At 44.9% G+C, this 16,726-nt stretch overlaps 3 protein-coding genes across 3 annotated transcripts; 1 reads left to right on the top strand and 2 right to left on the bottom strand.

Moving 5' to 3' along the window:
* Nucleotides 1-2,355: 2,355 nt before the first annotated feature.
* Nucleotides 2,356-6,083, bottom strand: LOC133888530 (uncharacterized protein At5g01610-like). Its single transcript, XM_062328810.1, has 3 exons — nt 5,890-6,083; nt 4,883-4,937; nt 2,356-3,008 (listed from the first exon to the last, which is right to left on the bottom strand). The coding sequence occupies exons 1-3, from the start codon at nt 5,974-5,976 to the stop codon at nt 2,638-2,640; spliced, it is 513 nt and encodes a 170-aa protein (XP_062184794.1). The 5' UTR covers nt 5,977-6,083; the 3' UTR covers nt 2,356-2,637.
* Nucleotides 6,084-7,023: 940 nt separating this feature from the next.
* LOC133914357 (protein transport protein Sec61 subunit beta-like) lies at nt 7,024-8,881 on the top strand. Its single transcript, XM_062357478.1, has 2 exons — nt 7,024-7,182; nt 8,375-8,881. The coding sequence occupies exon 2, from the start codon at nt 8,391-8,393 to the stop codon at nt 8,634-8,636; it is 246 nt and encodes an 81-aa protein (XP_062213462.1). The 5' UTR covers nt 7,024-7,182; nt 8,375-8,390; the 3' UTR covers nt 8,637-8,881.
* A 1,324-nt stretch (nt 8,882-10,205) lies between these two features.
* On the bottom strand, nt 10,206-11,384 carry LOC133888539 (uncharacterized). The gene has a single exon (XM_062328822.1). It carries the CDS (start codon nt 11,324-11,326, stop codon nt 10,340-10,342), a length of 987 nt encoding a protein of 328 aa, XP_062184806.1. The 5' UTR covers nt 11,327-11,384; the 3' UTR covers nt 10,206-10,339.
* Between the last annotated feature and the right edge of the window lie 5,342 nt (nt 11,385-16,726).

The raw sequence follows: 16,726 nt of genomic DNA on the forward strand, positions 1-16,726 counted from the left end.
GAATGCATTGGACGCATGAAGAAGAAATCAGATTAGTAACCTATTCACTTGCCTCATATTTTAAACACTTTGACCATACATTTGGATTCTATTTCATGCTAATAGTGTCTTACTTTCAACTTGTAGGCTAGTGCTTGGTTGGATAATTCGAATGACCCAATCAATGGCGACGACAAGAGGAGTGATAAATTTTGGTCTGATATTACTGAGGAGTATAACAGTAACACTCCGGCTTGTCATAGAAGAGAAATGAACCAACTAAAACAACATTTTCAGCGTATTAAGACATCCATCATCCATTTCAATGGTTGTTAGAGTTGAACAACTAAACACCATGGAAGTGGGATGTCTGACGATAAAATAATGGATGAGGCACTTCAACTCTATGTAGGATGATCCTCCACAAAATGTCAGATGATGATGATCATTTGTCAAATGACCATGATGATCTTGACATAGATAGCATAGATCCAATGGAGTTACATACGCTTGATGATTTCCTGGCTGAGGAAGACACCTTCGATGACTTAGTCAGGGAGATTGTGGTTGTTTGAAGGCTACCCTTGAAGCTCGTCAAGAAGGGACATCAAGTAGCCGAAGTGGTCCGAGGAAGTACGTGAAAAATAACATCAACAAACTAGTGGATGATTATTTCTCAGAGAATCCACTTTACTCAAACAAAACATTTCGCAGGAGGTTTTGTATGAATAAGCTACTATTTCTACACATTGTCAATGCCCTAGGTGAGTGGTCTCCTTATTTCACCACAAGGGTGGATGCCCTTAATCGCCAAGGCCTATCTCCATTATAGAAATGTACATCAGCTATTTGCCAACTGGCGAATGACAGTGCTGCAGACCAACTTGATGGATACCTGAAGATTGGCGATAGTACTGCATTAGACTCCATGAAGAAATTCATTGAAGGCGTGATTGCTATATTTGGTGGACATTATTTGAAATGCCCCACTATGGAGGATGTTGAGCTTTTGTTGCAAAAAGGCGAGAGTCGTGGCTTCCTTGGCATGTTAGGGAGTATAGATTGTATGCACTGGCATTGGGGAAAATGCCGCATGGCATGCAAGGGCCAATTCACTCGTGGTGATCAACGTGTCCCTACAATCATTCTTGAGGTAGTTGCCTCTCATGATCTTTGGATTTGGTGTGCCTTCTTTGATGTTGCGGGTTCTAATAATGATATCAATGTTCTCAACCAGTCAACTTTGTTTCTTCAAGAGTTGAAGGGGCAAGCTCCTCGAGTGCAGTACTACGTCAATAAAAATCAATACAACACTGGATACTACCTTACAGATGGAATATACCAAGAATAGGCTGTATTTGTTAAGTCAATACCCATGCCAATTACAAAGAAAGACAAGTTGTTTGCTGCAAAGCAAGAAGTGGCGAGGAAGGATATTGAACGGGCGTTTGGTGTCTTGAAAGGTCATTTTAGCATTTTGTGTCAACCAGCACGTTTGTATGAGCGGGGAGATCTTGAGAAAATTATGCTAGCATGCATCATTCTTTACAACATGATAGCCGAAGACGAAAAAGAAGATGACATTGAAGATAATCTTGATTTGAATCAGACTCTAACCACATCGATCGTTCAACCGCCTGAATTCTCTCAAGAAGACCGCCTTCCATTTTCACGAGTACTAGAGAAAAATTCCGATATTCGGGATCGCACAACTCATATCAAACTAAAAAAGGACTTAGTTGAGCATATTTGGGCATAGGTGAAGTAATAGACCTCGTTCGACTTATGCTATTTCATTCTATATGTAATTTGGTCACCCTCTATCTTGTATATAATCTACTTAATTCCATATAAATTTAACTTTAATGTAATCTATTATTTCGTATGAATATTAAATTTAACTACTATAGTTTGACCATACGTCTTCTAGTACAACCCAGTAGTACTCGGTACAAAGTAATACAAGTGACCACACAATTCATATGAAACCATTGATCCATAATACATGCAGTAATTAATTACTATAAAGTGTCTAAGAAATAGCAATAAGATATTATGTATTGAGAGGAACTGTATCAATAGACTCATTTATTGCTTTGTTTATGACGTGACAATCTAGAAAGTAGTATCGTGATACTCCCCATTAGGATTAGCCTAAGTGCAGGCCGACGTTGCTCTGCTCGATTACCCTCCTCACATCATCTAATCGAACACTTGTATTTTTTTTTTTTTTCTGATGGGTTTGACTCAATGCCTCTTCGCTCTTCCAATTCGCTCAGACATCTTTGCATATCCCTGATATTAGGTACATCCTCCATCATAGGAAATTCAACTATTAATATTAATTGCTTTTGTTCCCAATTTAGCAAAGGGCATATTCGATCAGAGAGCCTATTGACGAAGTCAGCAGACATTAAGAAATGATGTACATGGGTTCGTTACACTTTGCCGCCCGAATCTATGTGTTGCTTAATGTACAAATATTCTTTTTTTTTCTTTCTTTTTGGCCACACAACACAGCCACACCCACCTGATCAGTCCCAGCACAAGGAACGGTACAATGTGGTACAGGTGATCAGCACAATAGGTTTTGGTATAGCCTGAGAGTTGATCACAACTAGAGGGAGCTCCACATAGCTGCATCATAGTAATTAAGATCTAGAACTTGTCTATACCAACACCATCCCTGGCAACCTCGTAAGCGTCCCGATTCCGGGTCTTGTTCATGCCAGCGGCAAAATGCACCTTGGTGGCCTCAGTCCTGACGGCCGTCACCTTGGTCCAGATCAGGATCTTGGTCTTCAAGCCATCAATGTCCGAGAGCTTTCCCTTCTCGAGGTAGCCGGTTACACAGGTGGAGAACCGCAGGACCGACGAGTCCTTGTAGCCAATCTCGCAGGCTGATGCGATGTACACGGTTAGCTTCTTCGTCTCTTCGTTGAACTCGTAGTTGGTCGCGTCCTGGGGGAAGAGGCCTATTGGGAGGCCATATTCTTTGAGGAATTCAGGCAGTGGTTTCTGCATCTTCCCTGAAACCAAGCAGTGCTTTACTCAGATGAGTAGACAAAGGATTAAGGAAGACCTTAAGAAAAATGTAAAGATGGCGTGCAATGGACGCAGGACAAAGGGGGAAGGAACAAGATATTGTGATAATAAAATAAATTGTTTTTTTTTGAAAGGACAATAAGAATATTGCCGATTTTCTTAAAGAAGAAGAGAATTGACCTAGTTTATAAAGGAAATTGGGTTTGAAAATTTCACAACCGCACAGTTTAACGGAACCAATAGACAATCCTAATACGACAATACGAACTTGAAACAGAACGATGCCTACACTAAAAGCGCAAACCCGACAATAGACAACTTTAACCCAACTCAACTCAAGTCGTGTGCTAACCAACCCAACGACTATCTCTCCCACAACTTATTCGGCTGAGCCCTGCACCCACGCCACCGCCACTCGGCCGACGAAGCCCTACTTCCACGCTGCACATTTCTGACACCTACACGGTTTAACGGAACTAATAGACAACTCCGAAACGACAATACGACCTCGAAACAGAACAATGCCTACACCAAAAGCACAAGCCCAACAACAAATAACTCCAACCCAACCCAACTCAACTCGCGCGCTAACCAATCCAATTATTGTCTCTCCTACAACTTGGTTGGTGGAGCCCTGCTCCCCGCCGCCACTCGGGCGGTGAAGCCCTGCTCTCACATTGCATCTCTCTGACACCACAAATCGGCAGTGCGTCGCGGGAGATACTGTATTGCCATGACAAAATGATAGTTACTGCTTGCTCTTAATTTTTTCAGAACACACAGGGAAATTACACATCCCTTATATTAAGCAGGAAAAAGCTGAGTACAAAACAAAGACAAACAAAAACCTGAAGGTACCTATATTGTCGGACACCACAACAAAGGCAACCACCTAGAGAACTCTAAAACCTATTATTAACAAACTAGTGTGCGACCTGAACTTGCTTGCTCTTAATCCAAATAAAGTCTCATTCTTGCTCTTAATCCAAATAAACTCTCATTCTTGCTCTTAATCCAAATAAAGTCCTCATTGTCGTATAATCCGCTGAAATAAACATACATATATTGTTCATTCCCCCGCTTGATGTTGTTACGACCGTGCGACAGTGAGCGAATACGATAATTGTGGGTAGTCAACGGCCGCTCCTTGGCTGGCTTTCTACTCGTGTTTGTGTTGTTGACGCCGGCAGAGCCGTGTACACTAGCAGGAAGATGAGAACAGAGAATAGAGATGAGAACTAGAATGATCTGTATATTGATTGCCTTCAACATGAAGATACAATTGACTTATATAGCCAGCCTAATATAATCCGACTCCAATACTAACTAACTCGTAATCTAAACAAACTCCTAATATACCAAAAGAAGATAACCAAATTAGAAACCAACTCTAAAACTTGAAAACTAATCTATGCCTGATACTCTGCTAGTACGCTGTTGATACTAGTGTCCGACCATGACAAATGTTGTGAGGAGAAATGAGAAGATAGGAATGTGGCGGAAGTTATTCTCGAGATAATTACATGCGACGACTTCTGCTTTTACTAAATCGATTTCTCAATTTTTGTTTACCCATATATTCACCAAACATTAGTAGCTCAAATTTCTGAGAATATCGGCTAGTTTCTGTAGGCTAAAAATGACTTCATCCTTTGCACTTTAAATTACCAAAGGAAATTTTCAAGCAGAATATAATTATTTGTTGTCTCCCTCTCATCACATCCAACCATAGGTTTAAAACGTGCATGTATTTTTTTTTCATCAAAAACATGCATGTGTTTTTGGAGAACAGAGAAAGCAAATCGTGTCTGTTGTAATTTGTTACCAAAATCTGCAAAGCTAACCATGACTATTTTACCTTTGATTTTGTTGACCATCCATTTGGCTCCATCTCCAATGCTGCTAGAGATTGACTGAATTAAAATCGCAAAAATGTTAACGGAGTCAGAAAAAAAAAGGACATTTGTATTTGTTGCAACATTGTTTGCAACAATAACGAAGCAATCTAAATACACTAGTCCTTTTGTTTGGATTACAAATAAGATGCATAGACACGCACTCCACTACACACTACTTAAACATACACGATTCTCTGAATTCACAGTTACAACGGTATGCACATCACGTCACGTCACTTAATTTATAAAGCAAATTTTATAGGATCCTGTCCAGAAAGATCCTTCTGAGATCTTATCTATACTATCTATTCTATAATCTAATAGTTAGACTGAAAATAAAAATAAGTGAATGAATACATATCATTACAAGAGATCATTACAAGAGAGAGAGTCTTTTAGAAGACCGCAACCTATAAAATTTACTTCCCCCGCTCTGCCCCGCGTGCTCTGTAAATAACAAGCGTGTGCAGCATCGCGCGCCTACACGCTACGCAGTTGGGTATTCATAAGTCGGAAAGCATGGTGCTAATTAGGTCGTCCAGGTAATTATCTCGGGATCATCATCTCCGTCCCCCAGGTAGAGACCCTCGGCAGATGCAACAATAAGGAAAATGAGAGCTCAATCGATCCAGACTGATTCGGGCACAGCAGGCATTAACCGAGTAATAATAATTCTTTTCTGGAAAGATCTCTGATAGTAATCCTTGAAAGATCAGAAGTACCGGTGGTTTGATGATAGCAACTTCCAAAAGAAAAACTAGAACTTGACCATGCATGATGGACGCAGGTCAGAATGAGGAAGAAGAAAGCGAGCAAGAAAGATCGATCGATTGATTGTGTGACAACTGACAACTCGAACCGCACCGGACATGAAAGCGAGATTTAACTCCTGGATGAATCTATCTATATAATAGAATCAATCAACGAAAGAAGGGAGGATTTTGGAGGCGGCCTGGGCTTTCCTTACATTGATGTCGTCGCCGACGCTGTTCATCTCCTTGCCGGCCTTGTGGCTGAACCAGTACCCGCCCATCTTCCCCATGATCTGATCCATCCCTTCTCAGGATCAAACCTTGGTTCGAAATCTTTTGCTCGGAATCTGGTCGCGCGACCCAAATGTGGAGGGAGGGAATGCCGGCCGCGCCGTCAACCTTCTCGTTCTTATCGTGGGTGGTGGCAATTTTTAGGGACCTCACGTCGGGTGGCATGGATATACATACAGGAGAAAGAAATTTTATAAAATTTGATCTTTTAAAAAACTTATTTTTTTACTGACATGTATTCTTAAAGATATCTAAATGAATTGTACCTATTTAGATCGAACTGAGACACAATATTATATGCATGATTCAGGTATGGTACGACGCGAGGCCACCGGCCGTGTCTGAGCCGAGCGTGCGGCACAGCATGCTGGCACGGTACGGCCCGACTGAGTCGGGTCGGCACGGCACGGCCCGGCTGAGTCAAGTTGGCACGGGCACGACCCAACTAGACACGATCCGACCGGTACGTATAGGCTCGGTTATTTTTTATTTTATATTTTTTAATTCTGTAGCTATTTTTTTTTATCTATTTTCTATATTCTTATCATATTTTTATCTATTTTCTATATATTTTTTAATTTTATAACTATTTTTATTTTATCAGGTCGGCTATACTGACGGGTCGCTTGTGTGCCATTGGGTCGCTCGTGGCTGTCGTATCAGTCGTGCCACCAAATCGCAATCATGCCCGAATCAATCTGACACGATACGATAACTGAAGGGTCATAACATAGATCAAGAGAAGACACGCGAGCCAGCACGACACAATTCATTACAATAACCGAACCGTTCAGAACATACCGTAGTCTAACTGTATCGGACCAGCCCAAATAACCCATTTTGCCATCTCTGGTATCCTGTATTCTCTCCTATAAACGACGTAAATCAAAGATCTCGTTTCACACAAGCTTTGTAAAATTTCCTTCGGAGACAGGTGGGGCCACGGGCGACCTCGGTGCGTGGGCCCGTGGGCCCGTGTTCCGTTCCGCCTACGCGGGCCGGGCTAGTACACCGCGCCGGCCAATCAGATCGCGCGGGGCACGTCACGCGCCCGAGGTCGGATCTTCTACCCAGCCCCACGCGACCCGCAACCGGGCGTATATCAGCGCGCGACGGGCCAGACGCGGAGGCGCACGCCGCGCTCGGATCTCGGCCATCAGCAGTTCAGCAACCAGCATCCGCCGGAGAAGAACGAACCGCGGATTCGTCACCGCCAGGTGCGCGCGCAGCTCTCCGCCACCCCACCCCACCCCCCCTCTCTGATCGATCGGCCGCTTCTCCCTCTCGGATCGATTGAGTGCGCCTCGCCGGCTGTTTCATCCGCGTTCCTGCTGGATCCATGTAGCAGCGTGCGTGTCCGTATAACAGCGGGGGTTCTTCGAATTCTTGGGTGTTTTGCTTAGATCCCTTTGCATGTTCTTCTTGTGCCGATTGGCTGGGTGCTTAGATCTGCGCGTTTGCCTGTTCGAATTCGTGTGTGGACGGGAGCTCGTTCGTTTCCGGTCGTATTGTCCAGATCTGGTTTCATCTCGGTGCGATCTTGGTTTGTTCGGTTCTGCGGAAATTTGATTCTAGTTTTACTAGCAGAATTCCCCCGAAATATTAGTACTGTTATAATGTATATTATGAGAAGGGAAAAAACTATTGATTGATTACGGACGCCCATGCTCTGTTCCGTCATGTTCTGATAGAACGTAGATCGGATGAATTCTGCTTGGTTCATTAGATGACCTTTAGTTGCACAGTGAATTGAAAACTGATATGTCGCATTGCCATGCTTGACCTGGTTTATATTATCGGTCTTGGTTTGCATGTTTAAATCATACCTGTCTAGTTCCAGTGTGAATATACCTTGTTGGTTTTGGAATGCTCCTTGCAATGAACATATTTGCCTGCAGTTCTGTTGCAGCTCTACGATTTTCAGCCTGTCTGTATATAGGCAACAATTGTCATGCAATGAGTCAGCATATTGCATGATCTGATGCTAAGTCATGCCATTGCTTATCTAATGCGAAGCTAGTGGGCGCATACCATTCTAATATATTGTGATGTAGTAAGGTGTGTTCGGTCAAAGCAGTAGCGCAATGATAATTTGGGGTGAATTTCAATTTAGCTCTCTGCACTGTAATTTCGTCTTTAACAGGTATGGTTAAAGTTTACAACAGTAAAGAAAAATCAGAATACATAGTTTTTGCATGAATTTCACATGGTGTAGCTGTAGTTAGCTAGATTTCCAGGATTAGAGTGTGTGATGTCTTGCCAATCGAATCCAATCTATGCTTCCTCATGTTTCTATATATGCTTCTGGGCTACTTGCTTTTTGATCATCAAACCCTATATATATATGTCATGGTCTCTCACGGTTCTAGTGCTTCAAGTCTTGCGTTCGAACCTTGTTTTGCCATGCAGAGAGAGCCAAGACAAGATGGTGGCCAATGGTGATGCACCAGCCAGGGGGACTGCAGCAGCAGCTGCAAGCTTGCGCAGGCGTAGAACGACGACGAGCGGTGCCTCCGCTGGAGGTGGTGCCAGTTCAATGCTCCAGTTCTACACCGATGAGGCTGCAGGGCGCAAGATGTCGCCGAATACAGTTCTGATCATGAGCATAGGGTTCATTGCCATCGTCGCTATGCTGCATGTTTTCGGGAAGCTGTACCGCACCTCCAACTAGGTTGAGATTACCGTATCCAAGAAAGCAGAGTCTATGAACAGAAGGAGCCTTGTAGAATGATTTAAGTGGACAATGACTATCAGATTCTGAACAGGTTTTGCTATTATAGAGGTTTATGGAAGTTGCAATGCTGAGCTGATATCGTCGAATACTTGCAAGGTGCACCTTTGGCATTCTCCCATTCGTGTACCGAGTCGATTTCAGCTTAATGCATGGCCAATGGATCGGATCTATTTCAGTCTCAAGCGGGACATCAGTGTTTAGTTGATCGTTATCCAATGCAGATATGGTACTTGCTAGTGTTAGTATGTGCTAATGCCTAATGGTGCGGTAACTGGTAGGTAGAGATGGGAACTTGGTGCATTAGTTAGACCACGGCCAATGTTTCCTTTCGGGGATGAAAATCCGTTGTGGAGGGATTTTTTCTCTTCAACGTTTCAATAGATTTTTTTTACGGTTTCCATCGCAAAGGGATTTTTAAGGTTATTTTTTTCAGGACGAGATTTCTTATTTTATTTGCGATTTTTTTTTCTTTTTGCGATTTCTCTCGAAGAGAAGCTGTCGAAGATGAGAGAAAATAAAAAAAAAAGGAACGAGAAAGAGAATCAGAAAGGAAACAAAATAAAGGAGATATAGTTGGAAATTGTGTGATCTCTTGCTTCCGCAGGATAGAGCGATACTGCAGCAGGTCACCAGTAGAACTGACTCCGCAAAACCGCTACCATCATGCACTCGGTACAGAGCGGAAGATGTTCATCAACCAAAATAATATAACGCTCGTGATGAAAGCAACAGGTGGATAAACCTAGTCAAGTAAAGTAATAACTCCGTTTTCAAATGATCAACGCTTTTGATTAAAAAAATGGTTTGGAAATGCTTGATACTGCATAATCCCTAGACATGTTCTCCCAAAACCCTACTAACATTACTATAGCATTCTCGTCCACTTATCACCTCCGGTATTTTATCCAAAACTATGATTGCGTAGCTACGCATGTTTGATCAAATTGTCAAAATGGAGGCAGTGACTAATATATTGGCATGCTACGAACACCAGAAACACTTGTTCATCACTAACAACATGCTCTATCCAAACGTACCAAGCGCTCCAGTAAACAGCATTGGTTCATATATACACTAGTATTACCAACCCTACAGGAAGTTAGAACAGCACGCAAATATCAAACAACTCCAACTGATCACATGCATTATAACCCGCCTAATAACAGAACAAGCTCACCTCTCGATCGGATCGATTGACGCAGCCAAGAAATGGAATCAACCAGCAGCAGCCATGTAAGGATGCATCACGACGACAGCGCTAAGCACGATTGAACTCACAAGAACACACTGCATCAGCAGCACAACCAAATGGACAAGCGATAACAACATTTCAAGTGAATAGCATTCCATCCATTTCGATCCAAATATCACCAGACCATCAGGTGAAGATGAGAAGTTCAGCACATGATTCCATCACTGCATACTAGATTACTAGTTCGTAGTTACTACTACCACCAGTTTGCATTTGCATATACTAGGGCACTGCTAGCTACTGATATATTGCCATACCATACTACTACTGAAGGATTACCAACCAACGTGACAGAGCAAACTAAACGCAGCAGCAAAACTGAACGAAAGATACGCAGAGCTAAGTTCAGATCATGACCTCTAGTGGGACCGCGCCGGCCGCGCACTCCTCAGGCGCCGATGGGGATGCCGAGCTTCTGGAGGCAGCGGGCCGCGATCTCGAAGCAGAGGTACGCGTCGCGGGTCGCGTACGCCCACTCCTCCTCGCCCAGGTCGAAGCGGCCGCTCCAGTCCGCATCCGCCACCTTCGCCGGGCAGCGCGCCAGCCGCATCTCCCGCCCGAGCGCCACGAGCGCCATGCGCTCCAGGCTCAGGCCCCTCACCACCTTCTCCGCTCGCTTCCACTGGTTGGTACCCTCCTCGTCGTCGTCGCTGTCGTAGTCGTCCCGCTCGGCCTTGGCCCTCGCCCTCGCGAGCGCCGCTTTCCCCATCCAGTACCTCGCGCGCTTCTTCGGCTTCGCCTTCTCGGCGTCCACCCCGGCCTCCTTCCCGTACGCGCGCGCGAACAGATCCGTCAGCTCCGCCGGCCGCGCCACGTGCAGCCCCCACTCGTTCGCCAGCTTCTTCGCTGCCTCCCGCGGGCCGAAGCAGGCCACGGTGATGCGCTTGTCGTCCAGGAACGCGCGGAGCTTGTTCATGTTGTTGCCGTAGAACACGAGCCGGCTGTTGACAGGGGAGCGCTCGTGCCTGCGGATGCGGAAGCCGTGCGCGTTGGGGCAGTAGACGAGGACGCGGGAGCCGCCGAGGCACAGCGCGACGCAGCGGATCGGGTTGGCAGGGTCGTGCGGGCTGAATCCCGAGTCGGCACGCCACCAGTAGCGGTCCACACTGGAGGGGTCGCGGCCGCGCAGCGCGACGAGGCCCGCGACGAGGGGCGCGCGGAGGTGGCGGCCGCGGGCGAGGGACGCGGCCTCAGCGAGCCAGCGCTTGGTGACTTCGTCGCTCTCGGAGAAGGTGGTGTCGACGATGGCCAGGTTGCGACCGATCCGGACGACGCCGACGTCGCCGTCGTCGACGTTGCCGTCGTCGCGCCACCACCCCCAACCGCGGCGCGCCGGAGTGTCCTTCGTCAGCTTGACCTCCACGGCTCCCTTCATGGAGGCGGCGGCGGGATGGGGACGTGGTGCGGTTTGGAGTTTTGTGGCTTGGGGAAGGAGTTGGTTGGTGACTGGCTCAGTGGCCTTGGGATGGGAGGGGAGGAGGCGATCATATAGCAAGCAGAGATCGATGGTCCCACGTGGCTCATTCGATTGCTTCCGGACCTTCCGCTGCGATGGAGGGCAAGCCGAATGTTAGAATTTTTTTATATATATATTTTAAATATTTTAAGATTATATGACCGTTTGAAAAATAATGGGGTATATGCTATCATCGTCTGATTAATGGGTGAGATTAAGATCTCGTCTGTTAAATAGATGGGATTTTGTGGGTCTCGACTGCCAGCGAATTTAATATTTAGAGAGAGGAATGTTTCGCTCATTTAGCGAGCGAGATCAAAATTCTCACCCTTGAACGGATGAGACCTTCGTTGCTACAATATTGTGTGGGCCCACCCAAAAGGTATCACCCGTTCAGCGGGCGAGATCTTTTGAGTATTTAGGCTCGCGCGGCCGGTCCTGCCAACATCAGCATCTCATTTTATTCCCATTCGACTGAGAGAGGAGGAAAGGAGAGGGGAGAGAAGGGGAGGGGAGGGAGATTTATGTGGCAAAGTTCTATCGGAAAAAGAGGTAAATTTTTCTTTTTAACAAACCCGGTAGGATAGCAACTAGTGCTTGGTTTTGATATATGCTAGATGTTAGATCTAGGTTTTGTTTTACAAATCTGGTATGATAGCCACTAGACATAGGTTAAAATGTAGATTTAGTTTTAGAATTATGGTTAGATATAGTTCAGCAATTAGATCATATTTATATGTATATTTTAGCAATTAGATGTAGTATTTAAACATATGTTAGGTATTAGATGTAGAATTTAGATATACTGTAGTCATAATTGATATGATAAAAGTAGAATTTAGATTTGTTTGATGTAGCAAATCGGGAATATATTGTTGTAGTATAGATTACATATTGAGCTATGTTTGTAATAAATTTTGCATTGTAGATGTAGTTTAACATGATTCTTTCTATTCTATCGTAATAGTGTCATAGTTTTATCGATGGTTGTCAGGTATATCGGATATGTGGTAGTTTAGGATTTTTTACGGGAACAATGAAATCTTATATGGTCGGAAAGGGGTAGTACTATCCATATTTAAGTCAATGGACAAGGGTATGTTCAGACCAATACACAAAAGTATCGGACACCTGTATGCCTGGTTGATGCGGGGTTTCAAAATAGACCCTAAGGTTCAAGAGATGACCATTAGCATTGTGGGCAACCGTTTCAGAGAAGGTGTGTACTGAGAGATGTTCCCGCTCTGAGAAGATAAAGTGTGGAAGAGGTGATGTACAGAGGTTGGTCACTTATGTTTCTTGTGCAATAGAAGAATAAGGAGACAATTGGGGAGATACAGGGTGGAGGGTATGCAGAGGAGGAGGGTGATAAGGAAGAGTATGATAAAGATATCGATCCGGATGATGCACATTTATCGGATTATCCGACTGAACCGACCAATGAAGCAGACTAGGGGGAACGAATCCTTTCTCTAATTGAGCAGATGGAGCGGGATGACCTTCAGGCTGATGAAACTCCTAAGTATGACATCTCGGATGATGAGGATGATACTCTGGTTTTCGTGGATTGGAACAATCCAAACTTCAACAACCTTGTGGTGAATGAGGGGAATCAAGTGGCCTGATAGTATACGCAGAATGAGGTGATTCAAGGTGCTAGATATCCTACCAGTCAAGCCATGAAGGATGCTATAACTAAATGGGCGACCTCGCTTTGACGATAGTTTTATATTGTTAAGCCAAGTAAGAAGGAATATGATATGAAGTACGCAAATGAGGGTTGCCTGTGGCAGGTGCACAATTTGAAGGGGAAGTGAGTTGACTATTAGGAGGTGCCGATTGTGGTCGACCATCTTGCATGATGGACAACTTGAGCCTAGCAATAGGAACATCACCTCAGCCTTTGTCGCCCAGATTGTGAACAATATGAACTACGAACTAAGGTCCATAATTAGGCAAATTAAGGAGGAGTACAAGTACACAATCAGCTACAACATGGCATGAAGGGCAAAGAGGAAGGCAATTAAGATGAGTTCGGGACCTATGAAGCGTCATATGATAATCTGCCACATTTATTGTAGACAATTTCTCGAAGGAACTCGGAGACATATTACGATATTGATAAGTACACATTGTTGTCCAAACTTGGCAAGTACATCCTGAAGTGATGTTTCTTTGCAATAGGGGCATGTATCAAAGCTTTCAAGTATTTTCGATCTATCCTGTTCATTGATGACACTTTTCTTACCGGTAAGTTCATGGGAAAGATCTTGACTGCTATTGGGGTTGATGGAAACAATCAAGTTCTATCATTGGCCTTTGCATTTGTAGAGAGGGAGAACATCAGTAGTTGGTATTGGCTCCTGTACCATGTGAGGATGATAATTGTTGGTGCTAGGTTTAATGTGTGCATTATATATGACCGGCATATAGGGATGCTCAAGGCAATTGTGGAGTTGCAAACTGGAACGGACGATGGCTTGATTGGACTGTGTGGAGATCTGTAGAGTAGGTAGTGCATGAGGTATAAGGTGCAAACTTCTTTCGCCAATTCAAGAACAAGAACCTCATGAACATGTTCAAGAGGTTGCGCAGTCAGAACAAACAGCAGAAGTTCGATGCTCTTTGGAGGACACCGGATGAGCTGATGAAGAAGCAAACACAAGAGTGTGTAGGGAGGCCCGTGACGGGACTGGAGGATGTACCAGTACCTCTTGAGTCCCTACCAAATGATAATGAAGCTGACATCACACAGAGGAGCTAGTTGTCTATTAGGTCATTTAGCGAGTGGATTGAGAATGAGCCCAAGGAGAAGTGGGCTCTTCTTTACGACACAAATGGGCCTAGGTACAATATTATGACTATAAATTTAATAGAGGTTTACAACTAGGTGATGAAAGGTGTGAGGGGGTTACCGCTAGTAGGGATTGTAGAGTTCATACTTTAAGTGACATGCAAGTATTTTAAGGACCGCTATGCAGTCACACGACGCTAAATAATGCTAGTATGATTTATGGGACGAAGATGAATAAGTACATGAAAGACAAGGCGAAGAAGGTAACGATGCACCGGGTGTAGATCATGGGAACAAAGGAAGGAGAAGGGACAAGCGTGAGAGAGTTATCCATGAGTGCACCATCTTCGATGACAGGTGCATTTGCACATGCTACAAGCTGATGCTATTGCATAAGCCATGCTCCCATGTGATTGCCATGTGTGCTGTGACGGGGATGAGAACTCGGAGGTACATCTTTGACTACTTCAAGAAGGAAACTCTGTTTGACACCTGGAACCATGAGATCTATGGTTTCAGGATTTATGGTTTTTTCACGAAGGAACCTGGGCCTGATGCTATGTTCATACCTGATCCCAACAAGATGAAGCAGAAGAAGAGGTGGTACAAGACTATGAGGCTCCGTAATGACATGGATGAAGCAGAAACTAGACGTCGCGTGAAATGGTGCAGCAAGTGCAACAGAATAGGTCACACTTACAAAAAAATGCACCGTTGGTGTCCCAGATGTGAACCCCACGGAAGTAGGTTCTTCTGGGTCTGCTGCAGATGGGAGACGTCCTTGTAGTCATCGATCGTCGGCTTCGTCAGCTCATTGAGATCGATTAATGTTGTAATTTGTGATGTGATGGATATTCATGTGCACACAATTGTATTTTACTGTGTTAGTACCAAGATAGTCACAATGTGCGAGGTTGTAACATGATATGTTATGATTTGTTCATATATTTGTGTACGATTTGAACAATCTATTATATCATGTTATATGTTTGACGCTTACTTGTTCAGTTCCCACAAATAAAGACCAGTTTAGACCAAGTCTATACCGGTCAATACTTCTTACTCTTTGTTTGTTTTGCATATAAAAATGTAAATAACTTGTGAACATACAGGTATGGTGCAACTGGAGCTACTCGACCCCTAGATCGACGTTAGGTACAGTTCATACCACATCGCGGTGCAGGCTGAGGACCTTCTGGTACTTCGACCTCGTGTGCCGGATGAGCTCATGAGGATTGATGAGCACTGGATCTCGAGGTTTGTTAATTTTAAATTGTTTCATACAGATTTAGACACGATATTGGTCGCTAACTGTAGTATGTTTGTAGGTTGCGTGCTGCTGGCCTACTTCTGTTATGTCAGCTTGTGGAGGTGGATGCGTTGGCGGAGGCCTTAGAGGTGGCACCACGGTTCAGCTACGACAGAGCCCTCCTTGCGGCCCTTGTCGACAGGTGGCGTCCCGAGACGTACACGTTCCACCTTCCATGCGGCGAGATGGCACCCACGCTCTCCTAATGGGTTTGCCTTGCGTGGGTGCCACTATTGGGGCTAGGGACGTGGATATGGGCTGGTGGGACGAGATGCTAGGCCGCTTTTCTGTCGTTGAATGGAGGGACGTCGTAGCCCCATTCAGGCCTTTTCCAGTGACCGAGAAGAACGGCTCGACGAAGGCTTTTCCCATTCAGCTTGTGGTATGTATGTCTTTTAATGGTTTGTCATCTCCTTTACGTTATTAACAGATCCAGATATTTGTACTCCTTCCTTGTTTCACAGGCGGACACCATCCACCCACTGGTAGGCGACGAGGACGTCTCCTGACACCTAGAGGCATACCTCCTGTGGTTGTCCGGGTGGGTCAAATTCACCGAGACCCACGGTAACACGGTCTTGAGGAGCATGATCCCCTACGCCAGAGAGGTTGTGGACACCGACTCTGCGGAGGTCCCGCAGTATAGCTGTACTAGCTGCGATGTACTACGGCTTGTGCGACGGGTGCACGAAGACCGACGACAACATGATCCTCACCGGGTGTCCTTTGCTGCTTTAGATGTGGTGGTACGAGCGTATCGCCATCGGCAGACCTGTTGTCGACCTTAGCATGTACTAGTATGTTGTAGACGGCGTCGACGGCTCGACCATATGGTCCTTGTGGTGCAGACGTAGGGTAAGTACTATGTTATTTGTGTACGTTTATGTTGATTACTTCATTTTATTCTCTAACTTAGTTTGGTTGCACAATCGAGTTGGTCCAGCATGTAGACACACCGCGTGTACCCAAATTTTGTTCGCTAGTTCGATGAGCTGACGGTGGATTGTGTGCACTGGTGGCCGTACACGGAGGCCGAGGTACTTCAACGCGCTCAGCTTGGACTTTTGGTGCTCTACGTACGTGACTGAGAGTACTGGCTCATGACTAGCGCCCTCATCTTTGACATCTATGTTGAGGAGTACTCACCACATCATGTGATGCAAGTTTGGGAAGTTCCAAGCATGCCCACTGCCGTTGACTAGGTCAGTATCTATCA

Source organism: Phragmites australis, chromosome 1, assembly GCF_958298935.1.
Source record: "Phragmites australis chromosome 1, lpPhrAust1.1, whole genome shotgun sequence".
In the NCBI taxonomy this organism is placed as follows: Eukaryota; Viridiplantae; Streptophyta; class Magnoliopsida; order Poales; family Poaceae; genus Phragmites; species Phragmites australis.

Bases quoted from the DNA above. Each gene is read 5' to 3' on its own strand.
- LOC133888530 (XM_062328810.1), bottom strand. From the start codon at position 5,976: ATGGATCAGATCATGGGGAAGATGGGCGGGTACTGGTTCAGCCACAAG. The intron at 4,938-5,889 runs GTAAGGAAAGCC...ATTTTAATTCAG, and splicing joins GCGTCGGCGACGACATCAAT to TCAATCTCTAGCAGCATTGG. The intron at 3,009-4,882 runs GTAAAATAGTCA...GCTTGGTTTCAG, and splicing joins GATGGTCAACAAAATCAAAG to GGAAGATGCAGAAACCACTG.
- LOC133888539 (XM_062328822.1), bottom strand. From the start codon at position 11,326: ATGAAGGGAGCCGTGGAGGTCAAGCTGACGAAGGACACTCCGGCGCGC.
- LOC133914357 (XM_062357478.1), top strand. From the start codon at position 8,391: ATGGTGGCCAATGGTGATGCACCAGCCAGGGGGACTGCAGCAGCAGCT.